This window comes from Cydia fagiglandana, chromosome 24 (genome assembly GCF_963556715.1).
Source record: "Cydia fagiglandana chromosome 24, ilCydFagi1.1, whole genome shotgun sequence".
Lineage (NCBI taxonomy): Eukaryota > Metazoa > Arthropoda > Insecta > Lepidoptera > Tortricidae > Cydia > Cydia fagiglandana.
In genome coordinates, this window is record NC_085955.1 from 5997257 (window position 1) to 6023228 (window position 25972).

The following is a 25972-nucleotide window of genomic DNA, read 5'->3' on the forward strand; positions in this document are numbered from 1 at the left end:
TAAATATGATCAGGAATACGCTGTTAAAATTATTCGGTTTACTCATGTTACACCGTGTATAATACAATACATGTAGGTACATATAGGTACCCAGTAACAGCAAACACCAAAATGAAGATCCAGGAAGCTAAAAGAGTAAAATATAAAAAAAAAACTGTAAAATTGAAAAATATTTATTAGGTACCGGCTTAAATTATAACAGAATAAAACTGCCATTGTATTTATTGCACGATCGAGTATTTTTTACCACTTTTACTGTTCAAGTAATACAAGTATTTATGTTTCTGAGACCTATCGAAGTCATGAATTTCATTGGGTCTAGTTTTAGGGCCAACCGCGAACATCGAAGCTTCAAAGCACGAAATTTTGTCTGCCATTCCATTGGTCTTGCATTTGCCACTGTAGTCGATAGGCGGCGGTGAGTGCATAGGCCCCTAGCATGAACTATATAGGAGGCGGCATAGGAGCCATCAGATTATTGGCGCGAGGCGTACATGTGTCGTTTATGCTTCCGATGTAGCCCACAGGATGGCAGAATCTACTATGCACAAGGAAACGTACCGATGAGAACGGTAGATGGTAGTACTTGCTTTGGCAATGGACATGTGCACATATGTTTCCGATTGAGGCCACAAGATGGCAGGCCCTCCAACGCGCACGGTCCTATAGTATCTAGTCGAGGTAAGTGTAAACTTTCTCGTCGTATCCGTGCCCGCGGACCTTGTCGTCGACCCAGGACCGCAGGTGTCCGACGTCGACGTACACGGCGGGCGTCTGGTCGCCGCAGCCGATGCCCCACGCCACGATGCCATGCTGGATGTACCGGTCCTTCTCGTACTGCAACAAGGATGGAAACTTTCATTTGACCAGGCGTGGCTCACTCCGCGATTTCGTCGCTTTGCTACAGGTAGCTAAAAGTACATCCGTTCGACCCCAATTTTGGGGTTTGCCATAAGCCGCGCGTGGCTGTCGCAACCTAGCGGCCATATCTGTGCTGATCGTGACAGACGCGTTTTGTTAGAGAGTGAGTCTTCTGTACTTAGTACTATTATTTATTCTGTGACTTGACATCATATTTGTATACCGGAGCCCCGGAGGTGTTTAAGATAGCTGGCCTACGCTATTATAATAGGGAAGGATCGGCTATCATAGAGAGCGCACGTTTAGATTGCTCGGAAAGACCAATTACTCTAGAAATCCTGGGGATAGATTTGGAATTCAATGTACGTATTCAATTTAGAAGTCAGATTTGGAAAACTAATTCGGAAAACAGTGGAATTCAGACTAATTCGAGCAATAACATTGAGTACGAACGAAAATTAAGAAAGAGTATCCTGCCATACTAGCTTTTTTAAAGACCATCGTTGGCAATGGGTGTAATAAAAATTAATCACAGTAGGTACAACGCGCAGACTAATAGAAAACCAATATTAGGGTTGTATTCCACCTATCCAATGTGTATTGTGTCTCACATTCTGCTTTAATGAGAGAGTGAGACTCACTGACATTGGACAGGTGGAATACTACCCTTACACATTTTTTTCCTTCAGCCAAGAATCTTATTACTGTTTTCTACGAAATTACCAGCCTGGGAATCCTTATTGTAAAGCCTCCTCCACACTCGTGCGTGAATCGCGGCGCGAAGCCGCGAACGCGAGTGTGGCGTCGATTTTCGCAGACAGCGAAATCAACTCCACACTCGCATTCGCGGCTTCGCCCGCGATTCACGCGCATAGTCTGGAGGGGGCTTGACGGCTCATCATAGTCATGAGCCGATGAGCCGTGAAGTTGAAACTTAAGGCAAAAAAAAATGTGGTAACATTTCACCTCAGAGGGACAGACGAGGGGCGACCCGCCGTCTCCCTTGCACGTGTCGGCGCCGGCTTCGCCGCCCGCGCACATGAAGGAGCTGTGCAGCTCGAAGTATTTGCCGAGGCGGGTCTTGCGCAGCTCCTGCTGGCAGCGCGCGCGATCTACTACAGGGACTTCCACCTGGGGACAATAGGCAAACTCTGAAATACAAATAACAGTTTAAAAAAAGTTACATATTGCGTCAGAAAGTCATAATCATTTCTATATTATTGTCATAGCTGTTGGATTTCCAAATGAATAAGAAATAATAATAATAATAATCAGCCCGCAGGGCAGCTTGTGGCGAGATGTTGGAGGGTAACGACCCCACGGACCCGAGTGCTCCCGAGAGTCGGTCAGGGTCTCCGTCCCCGCGGCGTGTTTTCGTCGGTCGGAGTGGACCCCAAGGGGTCTGGCTTGCCTTCATTGGCCGTCCAGAGAGGAGTCGCTAGAGCTATAACAGGCTGTTATAACAGCCACTGGGTAGAAAGCGGCGCACACCTCTCGACACCCCTGAGCCGCTTACACCAGTGTTGCTCCTGGTCGTCTTTACGACGACAGTTTCAAGGGCCCCCTAGTTAGTGGCAAGTCACCGCCTGCCTCGATAACGTGTAGAAACATTGTTATGGCAGGTGTCCGGACCAGTCTCAGCAATAGCACAATCTTTCGACCAGCCAAACTTCAACACCATAACCGGCACTCTTCTCCACTGCATTTACAATAGCTGCTATGCCATCTGGGACAGATTTACGGGTATCTATTTGTACCCTTGAATGGGTTCTAGCTGGTGTATTACATAACATCAAACTTGTCTTAAAGGGCCTCTGTGCTGTTGGCTTCGGCCTCACGTATGCCTCCCAAAGGTCCGGGACCCCATGGCCCCGAGATATGGAAAGACATACAAATAATAATAATCATAGTGCTTCGTCGACGGGGAACGTAAGGAAATCAAAGAGATACCCATCTACAACCATATATATACAAATGAAAGTGTATAACATACCACATAAGTATGAACTGGTACCGGCCCTCCTTCCCGAAGTGGTCCTTGCCCCACCAACTGGCCATTCTGGCCAGACAGCGCGCGCGCCAGGGCTAGACAGGCAGGCGACGCCCACGTTCAGCGCTTTGTCGACGGGGAACGCAAGGAAAACAAGGAGATACCCATCTATCCACAAGTGAAAGTGTATAACGTACCCGTTTAAGTATGACCTGGTACCGGCCCTCCTTCCCGAAGTGATCCTTGCCCGACCAACTGGCCATTCTAGCCAGACGGCGCTCACGCCGGGGCTAGGCAGGCAGGTGACGCCCACGTTCAGCGCTTCGTCGACGGGGAACGCAAGGAAAACAAGGAGATACCCATCTATCCACAAGTGAAAGTGTATAACGTACCCGTTTAAGTATGACCTGGTACCGGCCCTCCTTCCCGAAGTGGTCCTTGCCCCACCAACTGGCCATTCTGGCCAGACAGCGCGCATGCCAGGGCTAGGCAGGCGGGTGACGCCCAATGTTCAGCGCCTCGACAACGGGGAACGCAAGGAAAACAAGGAGATACCCCTCTATACACAAGTGAAAGTGTATAACGTACCCGTTTAAGTCTGACCTGGTACCGGCCCTCCTTCCCGAAGTGGTCCTTGCCTCAACAACTGGCCATTCTGGCCAGAAAGCGCGCATGCCAAGGCTAGGCAGGCGGGTGACGCCCAATGTTCAGCGCCTCGACAACGGGGAACGCAAGGAAATCAAGGAGATACCCATCTATACACAAGTGAAAGTGTATAACGTACCCGTTTAAGTCTGACCTGGTACCGGCCCTCCTTCCCGAAGTGGTCCTTGCCCCAACAACTGGCCATTCTGGCCAGAAAGCGCGCATGCCAGGGCTAGGCAGGCAGGCGACGCCCACGTTCAGCGCTTCATCGACGGGCAACGCAAGGAAAACAAGGAGATACCCATCTATACACAAGTGAAAGTGTATAACGTACCCGTTTAAGTATGACCTGGTACCGGCCCTCCTTCCCGAAGTGGTCCTTGCCCCACCCGCTGGCCAGACAGCGCTTGCCGCCGACGGCGCGCACGCCCGGGCTCGGCAGGCAGGCCACGCCTATGTTCGGCGCCGCGTCGACGGGGGACGCCAGGAAGAGGAGGCCGATGTCGTAGAACAGGTTGCCTGGGGAAAATAACACCAATGAATAGCAAGACTAAAGTAGGTATGACTCACGTTAGACCGGGCCGGAGCTTTCGGCGCACCGTTTTCTATGGAAAGCATCACGTGATCGCCTGTCATGTCATAGAAAAGTAAGCGGCGGAAGCTGCGGCCCGGACACGGCCCGGTCTACCTTGAATCATCCTTAAAGGTGACTCAAGCTAAAACAGTCCGGGTCGGGGCCGAGGCTTCCGAGTTTCGACACTTTATTTTCTATGACGTAATCACGTGTTGCTTACTATAGAAAACTGAAGTGTCGGACGCTTCAGCCCGGACCTGGACCGTTCTAACGTGGGAGTCATTTTCAAAGCTGGATAAGACTGAAGATGAAATGCCTTTATTTAGAAATTTTACACTAATCCGATGGCCGTATATTCTAAACAAGTTTAGCGTGAGCTTCTTGGATTAGTTTTTTTTTTAACCGAAACCGCGGTTATTTCCATACAAAAAATAATTTGGCCAAGCCCGAGATAGCTCGAGGCATTTAGTGTTCCGTACGGCTACCATCAGTTTGGCATTGACATAAACGATATCGTGAACGTAATTTACTTCCTATAGGTATATCTCTTTCGCACTAATATGTCAGTACGAGCGAGATGCATAGAAAGTAAATTAAGTTCACGCCCACGATAGCGTTTATGTCAATGCCAATCTGATGGTAGCCGTACCGCTCGCATCGTTACATTTTACAGAGCTTGTTTGCCTGTTTTTAGGATACCGTATTCAACTACACACACAGAACAATAGTACAAAGTGTCTAAGTGCGAAGGCCGAAGGCCGAGCTTTAGCAAAATGTCATCGCTTTAGCACAGAGCAATAGTACAAGTGTCTAAATGTGAAGGCCAAAGGCCGACCTCCGTGTAGCCCGAAGGCCCGAAGCGTCCAGGATGTCAGTGCTTTAACACAGAACAATAGTACAAGTGTCTAAATGCGAAAGCCGAAGGCCGAGCTCCGCGTAGGGCCGAAGGCCCGAAGCGTCCAGGATGTTACTTACTTAAACACAGAACAATAATATATAAGTATCTAAATGCGAAGGCCGAAGGCCGAGCTCCGCGTAGGGCCGAAGGCCCGAAGCTTCCAGGCTGTCAGTTCTGTGTTTAACCACTGACATCTTGCAGGCTTCGGGCCTTCGACCCTACGCGGAGCTCGGCCTCCGGCCGTCGCATTTAGACACTTGTATTAATTACCTGTGTTTAGAACTGACCTCCTGGATGCTTCGGGCTTTCGGCCCAATGCGACTTCAGCCTTTGGATCTTGCGACTTAGACACTTGTACTTAAAAATACTTGGAAAAGTTACGCGAGGCGCGCGTCTGTCGGACGCTTCGGATCTTCGAATCGCTCCTTCGGCCTTTGCATTTAGTTAGATTCTTGTACTATTGCTTTGTGTTTGAATACCGAAGTCGAGCATCTCGCGAATGCTTGATGTATTATAATAATTTAGAGTAAGGCCAAGCGCGCACCACGATTTTTTGTCCTGCGATAATTTTGTCGCTGAAATGCAACGTATGTGTTATACAACCGCAGAACAGAACAAGCGGCGCAAATATGCTGTCCTCGGTGAGGGATACATATTTGCGCCATTTGGCGTAGAGACTCTGGGACCGTGGGGGCCTAGCGCAAAAGCCTTATTTAAGGAAATGTCCCAGCGTCTCATCGACACCACAGGTGACCAGAGGGCTGGCAGCTACCTCGGCCAGAGAATAAGCCTGGCCATCCAAAAAGGAAACGCTGCCAGCCTCCTGGGCACCATAACAAACGAAGGCGACCTGGTAGACTGGTCATATTTTTCATCAAAAGGATTTCGACTGGCAAAGCATATTACTTTTTAGCAACCGGGTTTTTTAACCTAATAAGACCCCGCTGAATCCGAATTTGCCGGTTGCTCGATCGAAATCTTGACCGGAAGTGAGATATTTGACATTAAAGGTCCCTTTTTTTAGTTTTTCGTAAATAACTCTTAAACGGTGGCGCATAGCAAAAAATGTTCTATTACATAAGTAATTTGCATAAAATTGCCTACAAGAAAGATTCAGTACAATTTTTCGCTAGGATCAATATTCAAAGAGATATTAACGCGGGAAATTTAATTATAATCACTTCTAAGGTCCCTTTTTTTAGTTTTTCGTAAATAACTCATAAACGGTGACCAATATCAAAAAATGTTGTTAAACGATAATAATCTACACAAAATTTTGAACAAAACAGATCCAGTACACTTTTCGCAGGGATCAATATTTAAGAAGATAATAAAGAGGGAACGTTCCAGTATAATGAATTCTAAGTTTCCTTGTTTTTATTTATTCCTTAATAATTTGAAAAGTGTGACTCATAGCAAAAAAAATCTTATACTTAAATAATAAACATAAAATTTCCTACAAGAAACATGTAGAACACTTTTCGCTAGTATCAATATTTAAAAAGACAAAGCAGCGGGTAAGTTAATTATAAATAATTTTAGAGTCCCTTTTTAGTTATTTGTAAATAACTCGTAAACGGTGTCCCATAACAAAATAGGTTTTTAAAAATAAATTATCTACATAAAATTTCCTCCAAAAAACATCTTGAACACTTTTCTCTAGGATCAATATTTAAAGCGATATTAATGGAAGAAAGTTAATTACAATCAGTTCACAGGTCACTTTTTATTAGTTTTTCGTAAATAACTCGTAAACGGTGGCCCTTTGCAAAATAATATTCTACATAAATATTAAACATAAAATTGTCCACAAAAAAGGTTCTGTACACTTTTTCGCTACGATCAATATTTAAAGAGGTATTAAAGGGGGTAAGTTCAATAATCAATAATAATTAATTTCCAAGTCCCTATTTTCAGGTTTTCGTAAATGACTCGTAAACGGATAAATGGAGGGGGGGGGGGGAATGGTCATTGTTTGACTATGGGGGGGGAGACTTTATCTCCGAAACTACTAGGTTTATCTATAGATGACAGGAAAACCTATTAGAAATATGCAGTCAAGCACGAGTCGCACATTACTTAGTTTTTGAACCGAGCCCTACGGGTTTTTCTCGCGCTTGGCCGGTTTTTTCCTTTTGAGGTACGGAACCCTAAAAACTAAAAAGAAGTGACATGTGAATTGATCGTAATGAACTTTCTTTCTTTAATATCGTTTCAAATATTTATCCCAGAGAAAAGTGTTCATTATGTTTTGGAAGAAAATTTTATGCCGATTTTTTATTTACAAGAACATTAAGGAATTCTTTTGCTATGAGCCTTATTTTACGAGTCATTTACGAAAACCTAAAAATATGGACCTGGAAATTGATTATAATTAACTTACACCCTTTAATACCTCTTTAAATATTGAACGTAGCAAAAAAGTGTATAGAACATTTTTTGTGGACAATTTTATGTTTAATATTTATGTAGAATATTATTTTGCAAAGGGCCACCGTTTACGAGTTATTTACGAAAAACTAATAAAAAGTGACCTGTGAACTGATTGTAATTAACTTTCTTCCATTAATATCGCTTTAAATATTGATCCTAGAGAAAAGTGTTCAAGATGTTTTTTGGAGGAAATTTTATGTAGATAATTTATTTTTAAAAACCTATTTTGTTATGGGACACCGTTTACGAGTTATTTACAAATAACTAAAAAGGGACTCTAAAATTATTTATAATTAACTTACCCGCTGCTTTGTCTTTTTAAATATTGATACTAGCGAAAAGTGTTCTACATGTTTCTTGTAGAAAATTTTATGTTTATTATTTAGGTATAAGATTTTTTTTGCTATGAGTCACACTTTTCAAATTATTAACGAATAAATAAAAACAAGGAAACTTAGAATTCATTATACTGGAACGTTCCCTCTTTATTATCTTCTTAAATATTGATCCCTGCGAAAAGTGTACTGGATCTGTTTTGTTCAAAATTTTGTGTAGATTATTATCGTTTAACAACATTTTTTGATACTGGCCACCGTTTATGAGTTATTTACGAAAAACTAAAAAAAGGGACCTTAGAAGTGATTATAATTAAATTTCCCGCGTTAATATCTCTTTGAATATTGATCCTAGCGAAAAATTGTACTGAATCTTTCTTGTAGGCAATTTTATGCAGATTACTTATGTAATAGAACATTTTTTGCTATGCGCCACCGTTTAAGAGTTATTTACGAAAAACTAAAAAAAGGGACCTTTAATGTCACATATCTCACTTCCGGTCAAGATTTCGATCGAGCAACCGGCAAATTAGGATTTAGCGGGGTCTAATTAGGTTAAAAAACCCGGTTGCCAAAAAGTAATATGATTTGCCAGTCGAATCAAGAAGGAGAGCGATTTTGAATTTTTATGTCTAGTCTATGGGGAGCATTTTTTATTTATAAGTTCTGTTAAATTTTAGTTTTAATTTTAATGTTGTTTTTATTATCATTTTATTTGTTATTGGTAAAATTATAGAGACCCATTTAATGTACCTACCGATCTGATCTGTCTGACTTTTAGCCTTCCAAAAAGGTACCTAAACGCAATATTTGGACTCCAAAACGTACGTCCTTAAATTCTGAAGAGAGCGTGTTTTTCAGGGCAACTTGTGCCATAAATTGGAAAGACTAAAAGGGATATAAACTATAACGTATGTGTTTATATGTTGTTATGTACCATATATATGAATAACGTATTTGGTGCGCGCATATGCGAAAAAAAAATCGCAGCGATTTTAAAATTGTGATTTGTCACATTTTTCCGCGTTTGTTCGCGACGCGATTGTCGCAAAGTGAATTGCAGCATGCGGAGTTGTATGGTCCGCGCGCACTATGATAATAAAAACCATTAAAACGATGACGACTGACCTCCCCACGCGGTGGGGAGCGATCCGCCACAGCCGTCGCAGCCGAAAGGCGGGCACGGCCACGCATACCTCTTTTGAGGTATCGCATGATATCCATCCATGATAATAAAATCGCACCCCGGCCGGACCTCAGTCGGCATTTCGCTCTCCAAACCCCAACATCTCGGCACCTGCATCTCCAATGGAGTCTCAAAATGAGACGCTAGATGTTGACCATTTAATTATGGAAATAGACGGGGATCACCTTTGTGTTATAAATGCTCAAAGTCATACAGCATTCGCATATTAAAGACACGTTTCATGACAAGCGACAGGTACGAAATCCATGTTGAGAATGAACAAATCGTCGACTTTTTTATCGCAGTGCGCGGAGTGAATTTTCTGCGATATATTACAGCGCGATTCTAAAATCGTGTCGCAAAAATTAAAATCGTGGTGCGTGCTTGGCCTATAATACCTTAAATGTATACTCCTTCAATTTGAATTTAGATCTCATTATTTTTAGTGTTCCGTACAAAACTTTGTTTACGGAACACTTATGGGATCACTTCGGTCTTGCAAATCAGTTAAATACGTTTTTCTCAGAGACCGTTTGACATAGATACCTAAAATTTGGAACAGTAATAGCAATTACCACCACTCATATTGTAAATAAGTCAAAACTGCTTATTTCGTATTGAAGGGGGAAATTTAGGGGGTTGACAGGGGTAGGCTGAAACTTTTTTCATTTGTAAGAATCGTGTGGGGTACCATTAGAAAGCTTGCAAAAAATTTAGTCGATGGACTGATTTTGACTTCATTTTAGACTGCAATAGTTTGGTCAAAAAATGCATTTAAAGTTGCAAGTTTTCATACAAAATTTTTCACCTCTGTCCTGGCGATTTTCGCGAAAACTATAGCTAACAGGCAGCTGACCAGTCAATACCCAACTTAAAGAAGCATGGAGACGGCGGGAAAATTATCAGCTTAACTCTATCTTTATTAGTTTTTCAACTGCAGCTTGACCTTTGGTTGCTTAGGGCTAGCTAACTGATGCTTACACTGGTCAATTCATATTAGGCAGTAATTTTTACGAGAAACATCCTTAGTTAAAACTTTGGCATTGAAATTTATGACTTATGTCTTTGACACAAAGTTTAATTCTGCTTGCTCATTTTTGTGGGATATTTAATTTTATCTCAATAGCCTACTATAAGTATGAGAGAGATCTACAAAATACTACCTTATTATATTGCAAATAAGTTTCAATTTCGAACGGGCTTTCCAACCAATGGACTACGCATCTCAAAAATCTGAAAAATTCAAATTAAGAATTCCGTTCTTGACTGTCGTTGTGTTTTTTTTTTCACAATAGGACACATAGAGTTAGTAAGGCGTATAGAGATAATAAAGTCATTTAATATTTATGAACAGCTTTGGCCTCATGTATAGATTTTATTGAGAGTATCTGATTCGTCGAAACAATATACACAATATCCTTTTCATTACGTACCATTTCATTTCTGTAGTAATTCTATAATTATAATATCTATTAATTATATTCAGTACTTATGTATATTTTTGAACGGATCGGTGAGCAACAAGATTCAGGGCTATAACCGCGAAAATAGAAGTTCGCAAATTGCGAGCATTTTTCTCTGTCACTCTAATTACGCCTTCATTGGAGTAAAAGAGAAAGATCCCCGCAAATTGCGAATTTCGGTTTTCGCGGTAGCCCCTCAGTCCTGTTACGAGAAAATTATTTTGGAAGACATTAATAGTATATGACAGTTAAATATCACAGTTTTTAGAAACAAAGGTAAAATTGACGAAATATTTAAAGTAAGCCGATCTTTTTTTTAGCAGTTCTAAATAATATTAAAGTCTATATATATGGCATAGAACTAGAAACAAAATCAAATTAAAAAAAATAATGAGATCTAAATTCAAATTGAAGGAGTATACATTTAAGGTATTATAGGCCAAGCACGCACCACGATTTTAATTTTTGCGACACGATTTTAGAATCGCGCTGTAATATATCGCAGAAAATTCACTCCGCGCACTGCGATAAAAAAGTCGACGATTTGTTCATTCTCAACATGGATTTCGTACCTGTCGCTTGTCATGAAACGTGTCTTTAATATGCGAATGCTGTATGACTTTGAGCATTTATAACACAAAGGTGATCCCCGTCTATTTCCATAATTAAATGGTCAACATCTAGCGTCTCATTTTGAGACTCCATTGGAGATGCAGGTGCCGAGATGTTGGGGTTTGGAGAGCGAAATGCCGACTGAGGTCCGGCCGGGGTGCGATTTTATTATCATGGATGGATATCATGCGATACCTCAAAAGAGGTATGCGTGGCCGTGCCCGCCTTTCGGCTGCGACGGCTGTGGCGGATCGCTCCCCACCGCGTGGGGAGGTCAGTCGTCATCGTTTTAATGGTTTTTATTATCATAGTGCGCGCGGACCATACAACTCCGCATGCTGCAATTCACTTTGCGACAATCGCGTCGCGAACAAACGCGGAAAAATGTGACAAATCACAATTTTAAAATCGCTGCGATTTTTTTTTCGCATATGCGCGCACCAAATACGTTATTCATATATATGGTACATAACAACATATAAACACATACGTTGCATTTCAGCGACAAAATTATCGCAGGACAAAAAATCGTGGTGCGCGCTTGGCCTTACTCTAAATTATTATAATACATCAAGCATTCGCGAGATGCTCGACTTCGGTATTCAAACACAAAGCAATAGTACAAGAATCTAACTAAATGCAAAGGCCGAAGGAGCGATTCGAAGATCCGAAGCGTCCGACAGACGCGCGCCTCGCGTAACTTTTCCAAGTATTTTTAAGTACAAGTGTCTAAGTCGCAAGATCCAAAGGCTGAAGTCGCATTGGGCCGAAAGCCCGAAGCATCCAGGAGGTCAGTTCTAAACACAGGTAATTAATACAAGTGTCTAAATGCGACGGCCGGAGGCCGAGCTCCGCGTAGGGTCGAAGGCCCGAAGCCTGCAAGATGTCAGTGGTTAAACACAGAACTGACAGCCTGGAAGCTTCGGGCCTTCGGCCCTACGCGGAGCTCGGCCTTCGGCCTTCGCATTTAGATACTTATATATTATTGTTCTGTGTTTAAGTAAGTAACATCCTGGACGCTTCGGGCCTTCGGCCCTACGCGGAGCTCGGCCTTCGGCTTTCGCATTTAGACACTTGTACTATTGTTCTGTGTTAAAGCACTGACATCCTGGACGCTTCGGGCCTTCGGGCTACACGGAGGTCGGCCTTTGGCCTTCACATTTAGACACTTGTACTATTGCTCTGTGCTAAAGCGATGACATTTTGCTAAAGCTCGGCCTTCGGCCTTCGCACTTAGACACTTTGTACTATTGTTCTGTGTGTGTAGTTGAATACGGTATCCTAAAAACAGGCAAACAAGCTCTGTAAAATGTAACGATGCGAGCGGTACGGCTACCATCAGATTGGCATTGACATAAACGCTATCGTGGGCGTGAACTTAATTTACTTTCTATGCATCTCGCTCGTACTGACATATTAGTGCGAAAGAGATATACCTATAGGAAGTAAATTACGTTCACGATATCGTTTATGTCAATGCCAAACTGATGGTAGCCGTACGGAACACTAAATGCCTCGAGCTATCTCGGGCTTGGCCAAATTATTTTTAATTTGATTTTGTTTCTAGTTCTATGCCATATATATAGACTTTAATATTATTTAGAACTGCTAAAAAAAAGATCGGCTTACTTTAAATATTTCGTCAATTTTACCTTTGTTTCTAAAAACTGTGATATTTAACTGTCATATACTATTAATGTCTTCCAAAATAATTTTCTCGTAACAGGACTGAGGGGCTACCGCGAAAACCGAAATTCGCAATTTGCGGGGATCTTTCTCTTTTACTCCAATGAAGGCGTAATTAGAGTGACAGAGAAAAATGCTCGCAATTTGCGAACTTCTATTTTCGCGGTTATAGCCCTGAATCTTGTTGCTCACCGATCCGTTCAAAAATATACATAAGTACTGAATATAATTAATAGATATTATAATTATAGAATTACTACAGAAATGAAATGGTACGTAATGAAAAGGATATTGTGTATATTGTTTCGACGAATCAGATACTCTCAATAAAATCTATACATGAGGCCAAAGCTGTTCATAAATATTAAATGACTTTATTATCTCTATACGCCTTACTAACTCTATGTGTCCTATTGTGAAAAAAAAAACACAACGACAGTCAAGAACGGAATTCTTAATTTGAATTTTTCAGATTTTTGAGATGCGTAGTCCATTGGTTGGAAAGCCCGTTCGAAATTGAAACTTATTTGCAATATAATAAGGTCGTATTTTGTAGATCTCTCTCATACTTATAGTAGGCTATTGAGATAAAATTAAATATCCCACAAAAATGAGCAAGCAGAATTAAACTTTGTGTCAAAGACATAAGTCATAAATTTCAATGCCAAAGTTTTAACTAAGGATGTTTCTCGTAAAAATTACTGCTTAATATGAATTGACCAGTGTAAGCATCAGTTAGCTAGCCCTAAGCAACCAAAGGTCAAGCTGCAGTTGAAAAACTAATAAAGATAGAGTTAAGCTGATAATTTTCCCGCCGTCTCCATGCTTCTTTAAGTTGGGTATTGACTGGTCAGCTGCCTGTTAGCTATAGTTTTCGCGAAAATCGCCAGGACAGAGGTGAAAAATTTTGTATGAAAACTTGCAACTTTAAATGCATTTTTTGACCAAACTATTGCAGTCTAAAATGAAGTCAAAATCAGTCCATCGACTAAATTTTTTGCAAGCTTTCTAATGGTACCCCACACGATTCTTACAAATGAAAAAAGTTTCAGCCTACCCCTGTCAACCCCCTAAATTTCCCCCTTCAATACGAAATAAGCAGTTTTGACTTATTTACAATATGAGTGGTGGTAATTGCTATTACTGTTCCAAATTTTAGGTATCTATGTCAAACGGTCTCTGAGAAAAACGTATTTAACTGATTTGCAAGACCGAAGTGATCCCATAAGTGTTCCGTAAACAAAGTTTTGTACGGAACACTAATAACCGATTTGCATTCCCTAATACCTACATAGCTACCAAGATAATGCTGGCTCTATGGCCCAAAAAGAATCTTGGTTTATGAAAGCCAAGATCCTATTCTGAGCCACTTCACACTAGATGGAATTCCCAATTAAGAGTTATGTTTTTGATGGATTATTACTCTAGCGACATAATGTGAATCTTGCGACGCCTACAGCCTACATACGCTTCAACTAGATACTAGATACGTTTGACTCTATCCTTAGGTGCTGAAGTATTATGAGAAGAACCTTTTAACCACCACTTCCTTAACTCGTTCTTTGTCTGTGTGTCCCACTCGCCAGCGCGGATTCGCAGCTGGTTGCCATTGGCCACGTAGTGGGCCGCTGTTAGTACCACGCTTGAATGAATGATAATCACCGCCGACGAATTGAGTTTCCGCCATCTTAGATACCTAATTTGTTAAAGTCCTTATGGACCACCACCTCCTTAACATCTCGGTCCTGGTATAGATACAGTTCGTTCTTAGCCTGTGTGTCCCACTCGCCAGCGCGGATTCGCAGCTGGTTGCCGTTGGCCACGTAGTGGGCCGCTGTTAGTACTACGCTTGAATGAATGATCATTACGACGCATTGAGTCTCCGCCATCTTACATACCTTTGTTAAAGTCCTTATGGACCACCACTTCCTTAACATCTCGGTCTTGGTAAGGATACAGCTCGTTTTTCGTCTGTGTGTCCCACTCGCCAGCGCGGATTCGCAGCTGGTTCCCATTGGACACGTAGTGGGCCGCTGTTAGTACCACGCTGGGGTGTATGAGGGAGCCACCGCCGACGTACACGTTGAGTTTCTGGCCGTTTGGCTCGTTCTCATTTACTGGTTCTATTCTGGAAATAAGTATTTATGATATTTTATAGGCAAATCGTCACACTGAAGGATGCAGTCTAGGTGACAGTCCATTTCCAACGACAGCTGCAATACTGTTCATTTTACTATGGAAACGCGTCGCTGTCATTGTCAATTTCCATAGAAAATGAACAGTATTGCAGTTGCAGTTGGAAATGGAATGTCACTTTTAGCAACCTGAGACCTTGCTAGGTTTCGTGGAGGAGCGGGGGTGGTTAGAGTAGGGCTACCTCGTTTCACGCAAAGCAGGCACGGTGGGTATCGATTAGCGGAAAATGCTCAGCAAAACTAACTACCTACTTAACTAGACAAATCGTAAAATTACAATATAATAAGTTTGTTATCGATATGGGTACGAGTACGACATGCAGCCTTCTCGGTTCTATATCACTGACTGTTCATTTATTTGAATGTATTTATTATATAGGGCATTATCTGTGAAAAGTGACCTAATTGTCGATGGCGCTTATGCCGCACAGCGTCGCGCGGCATTGTATTTGCCGGAGCAACGTTAATAATGGCGTAAGCGCCATCGACAATAAGGTCATAATTTCATACATAACGTCACATATACGTACTTGAGGATGGCTACCATCCAGGGGAACTCGCCGAAGTTGGCCTCTCCGTCGGCGGCGCCGGTGATGCGGAACCCGAGCCCGTCGGGGTTGCGCCAGCCGCAGCCCTCTCGGTTCTATAACAAATGCAAAATTATACAGGCCCCGTGCATGAACTATAGGACGCAGTATAGGAGCCGTCAGATTTTTGGCGCGAGACGTAAATGTGTCGTGTATGCTTCCGATGTAGCCCGCAAGATGGCAGAATCTACTATGCACAAGGAAACGTAATACCGATATTACTGATGAGAACGGTAGATGGTAGCACTTGCTTTGACAATGAACTTGTGCACATATGTTTCTGATTCAGGCCACAAGATCTTTCGGAGAAGATAGGTCTTCCTTTTCAAGCACTGGCAGCAAGTTGTGCCGGTCTCGAGAAGGTTCTCAGTTTAAGAATTTTCGCACGAGATGATAATTCCCCATATAAAACGGAGAGCGTCTCAAGAACGGCACAAACCTATTGCAATCCGCGCGAAGCTGCAACCGTGAATCGCCAATTATAGTAGTGTACCCTATGATGGGCGTGGAACCAGTAATGGGACAAAAAACCACAAATCCTGTAAAATAAGTGTCTAAAAGTAGTTTATAAACACTGCCTGTATATTATCATAAATAAGAGTCCTAGAGCTGTTTCAGTTTGAATTTTTATTAAATTTGGTTGTTTTTTAAGAAATTGGCGTCAACCCAAAAGTTGTCGTGTCACTGAAAAAAAATACCACTACGAATTCTTAACAACTTCGCTAAGAGAGGTGAGTAAATTTATTAAATTTTAATTAATTAATACTTGATGAAAACTAGAATGTGTTTTGTTAATTGCATTTACCATGAGATAAGGTATACAACATACTATGTTGTGACTCCACAGATGTAAAAAAAATAGTGGTATTTGGCCCAATCCCATTATAGGAGCTGTAAAACTGCATACCTCCTATAATGGGCAATTTACATAATGATGCTTGCCATGCCATCGTTTCATGTTTAAACAATACAGAAGTAAAATGTAGTTACGAAATATGTCAACCAGGAGGTATGCTCGGACTTCGGATAAATTAATATCGTTTTTTAGTGTGGGTCAAATCTTGGTAGCCGAGTTTGAGCCACTTTCCCGTTTTCCGATTGAGTTGAAATTTTGTGTTCGTAATTAAATATGCAAATCGGATGATAATGCAATATTATGATAACATGGACCAGGCGGCCTAGCACGGTCGCGTTTTTATCCCTTGTCACCATGCCTGTCACGTTCTAACAAGTTTGTAAGTGCGAAAGGGACGCGCATAGTGATAGTCGATAAAAATGGAACCGTGCTGCGTCCGCAGATCTGATGACCTATTTCAATATTTTATACTGATAGAGCAGTGTCCATTACTGGGGGGCCCATTACTGGAGCTTTGGTGTCCATGACTGGAGAAAAATAGCATAGTTTTAATTTGTTAAGTATGTGGAAACTCATTGCAGTATCTTTGATACAACACGCCTGAAACATGAAAGACGGGTAGGACTTTCATCTTTCAATACGCTAAGCGGTAGACCATTCACATGTATTAGGGAAATATCACAAATACTCCAAATTCCCTCTTAAATGTCCCATGACTGGTGCTGTTACTATATATGAATGCATTCATTCATAATGTGTCCTTTAAATTTTGCTGCTTGCTTTGCTTAATAAATAATAGTACAATTTTCAGAGAACTTTCCTTTCGCAATGAGAATAATTACGGGGATTTAAAATGTAAGAGAGTGCCGGGTCCTAAAAGGTGGGTACCGCGTATGGGACAAGTGGCATACTAGAAGGAAGGCCTATGATCAGCAGTGGGCGAAAAAGGTCTGAAATGATGATGGCGTATGATACAAGAGACACAAGTCTTAATTATTAAATAGAACAAAAACATGAACGTTTGATGATCTAATGTAATGGATTACCAACAAGCTAAATTAACTTCCAATATATTTAAAAAAAACAGGGAATCACACAATACCGCTATGCTATGCATCATAATCATATTCGTCATTGACATTGCTGTGGCAACTTAATAGCAATATAATGACTCCCATTTGATGTAACACCTACAAACTTAATTATGCCGCTCGCAAAGCAACTAGTGAAGGCAACCACGTATTGATTGTTCGGGGATCGCTCGATCAATGCCCATGAGAACGGCAATGATAAAGTTTGTGGTTTGAATAATGAGTTAAAAGTCATGGCCGTTATGGCCAGTCGCCTCTGACGCTGCTGTTAATACATTTTGGAAATACCTAGATTGAAATTCATTGGAAGATGTCATTTTATAAGGAAATATGGGGCATTATCTATGAAAAGAGACCTTATTGTCGATGACGCGCTTAAATACGCAGCACAGCGTCGCGCGGCTGATGCTTATATTTTATAGCGTCGTTAATAATGACGTAAGCGCCATCGACAATAAGGTCCCTTTTCATAGATAAAGTCACAAACTGATGTCATTTTTAACCTCAGATAACTTAGATCCATTGACTGATGAGACTAAAGGGCTGATTAAATGGATGGACCCTTGCGGACGGATCCGAGTAAGGATCGTTTTCCGTTTCACGACATAAAAGAACATCCCTCAACGACGTCATTTTCCATAGCGCCGATTAGACGCCGATGCTCTAAAGATGCTAGTGCGGGATGGCCTTTAGGATCAAGATGGTTTAACAATTAAAGTCCGTAACGTGTTTGTAAAACAGTAGGTACTTACCTTAGCAGGAGGTGCGGGGGTGATGGGGTTGTCGGGAGTCTGGCGGTCCGGCGGAAGGCAGCACGTGTCTAAGTACGACTTGCATTCGCCATCCTTCACCCTGAAAATAGGTATTATGTTTAATTAACTGATAAAACGGCCGATGGAGTCGAAAAGTGCTCAAGTGGAGACCACGGACTAGCAAGCGCAGCGTAGGACGTCCACGCACAAGGTGGACAGACGACCTTGTTAAGGTCGCCGGAAGACGCTGGATGCGAGTCGCTTCCAACCGGTACGTAAGGAGACCCAAGGGGGAGGCCTATGTTCAGCGTGGACGTCTTATGGCTGAGATGATGATGATGAACTGATAAAATCCGTTATGCTGATAAAAATAATAGCGTATTACCACGAAACAAGTTTGTAAACGGTCTTCGTAATGGTAAGTCGATGTCTATGAAGCCCAACCAGCAGAGAACCCAACCACGTGAGCTCATGTCGCAGTTGTAGCCCTCGAAGCTCCACAAAGCAGCAGATTGGTTACTAATGTTACTATGACCATCAAGCCATGACCAACCAAAACTAGAAGAAGAGCCAACACAGTTGGCAACAATAGACCGGGCCGTTGTTACGGCCCGCGGCAGGTACAACCAAAAAGGGCCTATCCTTGATATGGCATACTCACACCCCCACAGAACACACATACAGAAAGGGGGAGTGCTAGAAGACCCGAGTAGTATACAACTATACACAGTGGTACAGTGGTAGTACCTAGAAATAGTAATAAAATAGAAATAGAATCTATGACTTTTTCGCGCATTGCTTTGCCGTCTCGCTACTCATAGAGGGGCCGACTGATGGGCTTCACTGATGGGTCCTCTCGCTACATCCCCTAACGGTGTTCTCTATAGCCTTGTGCTGGTAAGAAATGCTGATCACTAGTGATCACTCACCTTATGTCTATGATCCCAACGCCATCATTAATGATGGTATCGTTGGCGCCACACAAGTAGTACGGAACACACTCGCCGTTCTGGTTGTCTGCTGTCATACAGGACTTGTCGCCATCTGAAACGAACATTCTTTATTACCTACTTAAAGTATTCATTAAGGAAGTAGACCGGGACGGAACTTCCGGCGCTTACTTTTCTATGACATGCCAGGAGATCACGTGATTCTTTCCATAGAAAACGTGCGCCGGAAGCTCCGGCCCAGGGGGCCTATGTTGCCTCCCTGTCACACTTATGTACGAATTTACAAGTGCGACAGAGAGGCAACGCATCGAACGTGGTCCGGTCTAACGTGACTCATCCTTTAAGTAGACTCCGTCAGTTGTGTACAACATTGTCACGATGTAAGTATGAGAAGGCACGAAGGCAGCAACATCTCTAGAATTTGACGCAACTCGCCAAGCTGGTATTAACCAAGACTTAAACGTACATTTTTAAAATTGTCCAATATTTATTCAACATGATTTAAGAGCATGGCTCTTGTCGGTGGAGTATGCCCCAATTTCCGCGGTCCTTTGGGTTCTTTCGGTCCCTGTAAGACACGCACCTCAAGCCTTTAACAACGCCTTTTACTAGTGACTCGCATAGAGTAGTAATCCTCTAGCCGGAGTTTAGAGCAATTATTTCATGAAACTCAATGAAACCTATGCTGCCAAAAATACTGGGGTGCGGGGGACGAGGTGAGAGAGTCCCGTTCCGTGATTGGTCCGTTCAAAGACACGGGCGTCACACAAAGACGACTCGAAAATGGAGTAAAACTACCGTAGGTATATGTATTTGTGGCAGAGGGGGTGGCGCTACCTACTACTAGTATGCTCAGTCTGGATATCTGTGGTGACAAGTGACACTCACCGTCAGCGTTATTGTTAACTATGCTGGGCACTAAAGTCGATGCCTGCGGCGCTTGCGTCGCTCCGTTCTGTCCGTTGTTCTGGTTCTGAAGCTGCTTGATAATGGACTCCAGGTCGCCCCCGTCATCCTGGGCGAGGCACGACGCCAGGAGCACCAGGATTGAGAGGAATTTGTACATCTGGAAAGGAATAACACAGAAATTTTGAAAATTTACCACTTTGTTGGCTTAACTTCATAGATACGTTTAACAAAAATTTAAAATAATATATTTTTTTACCCACAAGCCTTTTATAAAATGTCATTAATAATTTAAACTACAATCATCTACTTAAGTGAAACAAAACGTACCGTAAAACGGGGTGAGTAGGTATCGCGGGGAGAGGTGGGTTATGAATGGGGAGAGAAGGTTTGAGAGGGGGGTGAAAAGAAATTTTGAGGCTACTGCTACAAAAATAATGTATTCCTATTTAAAATGGAGCTATAGCAATACGCATTATAAAAAAAATCGATCCAACAATCTTCCAAAATCACCTTTGTATGAAAAAGCCTCTCACCCCAAATACGAGTCACTGTCATGTCACACGGGGTGAGGTACGGGTTTTCCTCTTTATCGTCAAAGTTATGAAATGGAACAACCCAAAATAAAATACAAACGTCCGAACCACTTATTATATAAGTACACCATTCAGTTTTCACATGTAAAAATAAAATTTTATTGAGGTTTGAAAGTCAAATTTCACCCAACTCACCCCATTTTATGGTATTATCTTAAAAAAGTCATCCTTTCTAGCTATGTTACACAAACGAAAACTTTTAAATTTGTCAGTACCTAATATAATGCCGCACAACAAAAAATGGGAACGTATATTTGGACCACCTGTTTCTTAGATGCCTATCACGTCTTTAAGATGCATAATTTCAGCAGTCCTATCAGTCATTAAGAAAAGGCGATTATTACACCGAAGACGCTTCCGCATGCGGCGCCAGTGTGGTAACCGCTTAAAGACGAACAGACAGAGAAACCACTTATCTAAGGGGAGTACGGAACGCTAAAAATAAAAATAAAGTTTATTTGCGGCTAAGCTGCCTCTGGATATAGCCTGACTAAGTTTACAAAGTCAATAGGTATATACTTTTAGCAACAATAGTTATTTTGATATATTGAAGTCGTAAAGACAGTACGATGACCCTGTCCTAGATACTTTATCGAACTCAGGCTTCCTTAATTAAATTGGCTGATTATGCTATCATATGCTAACAATCCTTGCACATACTAGTACCACCTACCTACCTACAATCGCATATAACATCTAAAACGTAGTGATTATATGTTCCCTTTGTACCATCATGGATTATAATGATCGCAGTCTGATGATGCCATACCATGATGAATATGGGTCTCTGTTTGACCCAACTGTTGACTGGTAGAGATTGTCTTTTGTAAATAAGTCTACAATTTGTAAATTTTTCTTCGTACGTGGAATAAAGTTTCAATAAATAAGTGTATCCAAGGCTATAAATCTAGGAGCGGAACAACTGACAAACGAGCAAAAAACCGGCCAAGTGCGAGTCGAACTCGCGCACGAAGGGTTCCGTACCTATACGCAATAAACTGCAAAAAAATTACGTATGTTGTATAGGAGCCCCACTTAAATATTTACTATAATTATTCCGTTTTTAGTATTTGTTGTTATACCGGCAACAGAAATACATAATCTGCGAAAATTTCAGCTGTCTAGCTATCACGGTTCATGAGATACCTGGTGATAGACAGACGGACTGACAGAAAGACGGGCAGTGAAGTCTTAATAAAAGGGTCCCGTTTTGTACCCTTTGGATACGGAACCCTAATTAAAGACCGCTAACAGAAGCTCTTAACAACAGGTTTTAGATTCACAACACAACCTGTTTGAATGCTATTTAACTACTCAATAGTCGTTTTTGTCAGTCTACAGTTTTTAATTAAAACAGTATTCGTTTTTATTAAGGTTCCGACGACTCTCGAAATAATAATCAATACCTATATAGTAGTGTACCCTATGATGGGCGTGGAACCAGTAATGGGACAAAAAACCACAAATCCTGTAAAATAAGTGTCTAAAAGTAGTTTATAAACACTGCCTGTATATTATCATAAATAAGAGTCCTAGAGCTGTTTCAGTTTGAATTTTTATTAAATTTGGTTGTTTTTTAAGAAATTGGCGTCAACCCAAAAGTTGTCGTGTCACTGAAAAAAAATTCCACTACGAATTCTTAACAACTTCGCTAAGAGAGGTGAGTTAATTTATTAAATTTTAATTAATTAATACTTGATGAAAACTAAAATGTGTTTTGTTAATTGCATTTACCATGAGATAAGGTATACAACATACTATGTTGTGAGTCCACAGATGTAAAAAAATAGTGGTATTTGGCCCAATCCCATTATAGGAGCTGTAAAACTGCATACCTCCTATAATGGGAAATTTACATAATGATGCTTGCCATGCCATCATTTCATGTTTAAACAATACAGAAGTAAAATGTAGTTACGAAATATGTCAACCAGGAGGTATGCTCGGACTTCGGATAAATTAATATCGTTTTTTAGTGTGGGTCAAATCTTGGTAGCCGAGTTTGAGCCACTTTCCCGTTTTCCGATTGAGTTGAAATTTTGTATTCGTAATTAAATATGCAAATCGGATGATGATGCAATATTATGATAACATGGACCAGATCTGATGACCTATTTCAATATTTTATACTGATAGAGCAGTGTCCATTACTGGGGGGCCCATTACTGGAGCTTTGGTGTCCATGACTGGAGAAAAATAGCATAGTTTTAATTTGTTAAGTATGTGGAAACTCATTGCAGTATCTTTGATACAACACGCCTGAAACATGAAAGACGGGTAGGACTTTCATATTTCAATACGATAAGCGGTAGACCATTCACATGTATTAGGGAAATATCACAAATACTCCAAATTCCCTCTTAAATGTCCCATGACTGGTGCTGTTACTATACTCGTAAGAATGTTAGAATGAATATTGTTATTCATTTGTTGTATTTCGAACCAAATATGTATTTATCCCAGCTAATTAATAATTAACTAATTATAAACAAATAGTTCATTATAGCAGAAACAAAATCAATTACATAATTTCGTGGTAAACTATTTATTTATTTTACGTTTAAATTTCTTTGTTGTTCTAACTTGTGTATGTTATAGATCACGAATACATGCGATGATTCTGATTCTGATAGGAGAAATATTGTACCGGCGGTCCTTTCAGAAATAAGTAATAAAATAAAAATAACTTGAGTATAAGTTTCCTCAAATTGCTAACATTTTATTGCCTTTGCATAAAATAATTCTGATTAAAAATAATTGATATTTATTTTATTCTTAGGAACGATTCGGGCTGTTCGAACTTTTAAGTCAATTATTCAATTTTAAAGAAATGTTTGAACAAATTAATGCATTTCTATCAACTACACTGAAGAATTAATTGTTAGTTAAGTACCTTTCGGATCCATCTGCCTAAATCTTTACATTTTCTAGTTTAAATTCCCATTTTCTACGCAAAAACTAATTTTATATTAACGGTTAAAATTTACAAACAGTGAAATCACAAAAATTTGAATCGATTTATTGCCAAAAAAGGCAAATACTTATTACCATACTATATAACTTAAAAATGGCTTAATTGCTTTTACAAATCACTAACAACTTAACTGAAGAACATAATCGAACACATTTACGATTTTTAACGGAAATTAAACGTATATGATTAAAATGTACCCTCCATTAACATATTTAATATCCTATCTAACTAATAAACACATCGTAGCTTTATAAACACAAAAAAAAACATGTTTTACAAGCACTATACCAACCTTGTCACTTCACACACCACACTGCTTCTTGGAACGTATATTGTGGCTTATTTTCCTCATTAAGTGGGGATACGACCTCACATTATCAGTTTATTAGAAAATGAACCTTGAATTACAAGTGTAAGGTCGATTTTTCAATGTGTAATAGATGGAATATTATGTCTTTTTGTGAAGAAACTCACCCGGCGACTTATTTTATTTGCAGCAGAGGTTATCGAGCAGTTGTGATTACACAAACTCGTCCCAGGGTCTTGTTTGGGCTAATATTTGTATGCTTGATGATAAGTGCTCGGACAGCTCGGCTATACCGGCCCGCCCGACTACGACACGACATCGCTAGTCAAAGCTGAAATGGGGGTCCCTTTGTTTGACATAAATTTTAAGTCATACTTAATGTATTGTTTGTCATATAAGTCCTAATTCGAAACTTAACTTTTTATCAATTTTTTATGACGTTTTATGACTTAAAACTTTATGGGAAACAGCAGAGACCCGCTGAAAGGACAAACGTGACGTTATCTATGAAAAGGGACCTTATTGTCTATGGCGCTTACGCCATTATTAACGATGCTCCGATATAAATACAATGCCGCGCGACGCTGTGTGGCATAAGCGCCATCGACAATAAGATCCCTTTTCATAGATAATGCCCCAAATCAACGCTTTACCGCCACCCTTCGAGTACCGAAGTCCTCTTAAAATTTTGAATTATATTGGAAAGAAGAAGGAATTCAACTGCAATAATAACTGGTACTAGACGTGTGCGCCGATTAAAAAATGGTCGGCGGCGGCGTTTGCCAAAAAATCGGCGGCGGCGGCGTGTTTTCGGCGTGAAATCGGCGTGACCTTGACTTTCAGGTTTTCTAAGAAAAATCATTAATTTGTTGTTTTTCTTGAAAATTTTATCAATGCAGGTTGCTGGTTAGTATAGTTTGAATATGCTGTGAGTAAAACAGGGTTTGTAAATGAATATAGGATAGGTATATTAACTTGATTTCCCTAGTAACTGGCTTGTATTAAGAGGTTACCAGTCCCAATGACCTTCGTTCCGATCTGTAACTCTCCGTTTTCTCAAGCTTTCCATGGCTTATCCTATTAAAATGACGTACTGTAACACTTGACTTGACATTTGCTAGACATAGTGGACTCCTATGGCTTCTTTTTAATGGTTTTCTTGTCGTACCAGAGACGTATCTTCTTTCTCGTTTTCTCATTGCTGAGGCTCGCGACCACATGTCATTTGTCTCTATTTCGTGCGGTCATTCGCGTATCGTATGGACTGCATGGTGCAGACTGCCGCAAGCCGACCTCTTCATAACGTTCGACACTCTCACACATGCTCCAACTCGAGCACGTTTGCCATTCATTCGGCTTATATTCATGTGTTTCTCCACATCTCATGCGTTGGATAATATGTCCGAAGAATCTAAGGACTGACATGGCATGTTGGGAAGAGATGAGTGGCGATATAGTGCTCTTTGAGAATGGAGGAGTTTGTTCTTCTAGCTGTCCAAGGTATAAGCAGCACTAGCAGCAGTCTTCGTTCGTTCGTTAACAGTTGACGGTGAATACTTAGGATTACTCGGTTACTTTAATTGGTGTGTCAAATAGTTTCTGCAACTCGCTATTCAGTTTCATTTTATTAATAATTGATGTATATTTGACAACTGTAACATAAATAATACAAAAAATATCATATTGTAATCCAAAAACCAGCTTGGACTAGCTAATTAACAACACTCAAGGTCACGCCGATTTCACGCCGATCATTTATCGGCGGCGGCGGCGTGGTCAAAAAGCCCGGCGGCGGCGGCGCGCCGGCGCGGCGCACACGTCTAACTGGTACTTAGGATGATAGACTAAGAGGTTGCCCCAAAAAAGTAGGGGTATCCAGACGGGACTGATGAAATCAGTCGATTTGTTCAGGAAAATAATTGGTCAATCTCATCTAGCGTCCACACGTACACAACTTAAAAAATCACCAATTTGCATTCTACTATGAAAATGGCATTTTTGTGTCCGCACCTGCTGATGTGATCGGGGAATCAAATTGGTATTTGCGTCCGCACGGCCCTGTTCGATCGGAGAAT

The 25972-nt window shown here is 41.1% G+C and overlaps 1 protein-coding gene across 1 annotated transcript; it reads right to left on the reverse strand.

The window, feature by feature from the left end:
* Positions 1-157: 157 nt before the first annotated feature.
* Positions 158-23980, reverse strand: LOC134676181 (phenoloxidase-activating factor 2). Its single transcript, XM_063534503.1, has 9 exons — positions 23883-23980; positions 20003-20180; positions 19094-19208; positions 18165-18264; positions 15409-15521; positions 14582-14811; positions 3831-4015; positions 1828-1992; positions 158-837 (listed from the first exon to the last, which is right to left on the reverse strand). The coding sequence occupies exons 2-9, from the start codon at positions 20178-20180 to the stop codon at positions 673-675; spliced, it is 1251 nt and encodes a 416-aa protein (XP_063390573.1). The 5' UTR covers positions 23883-23980; the 3' UTR covers positions 158-672.
* Positions 23981-25972: the final 1992 nt, after the last annotated feature.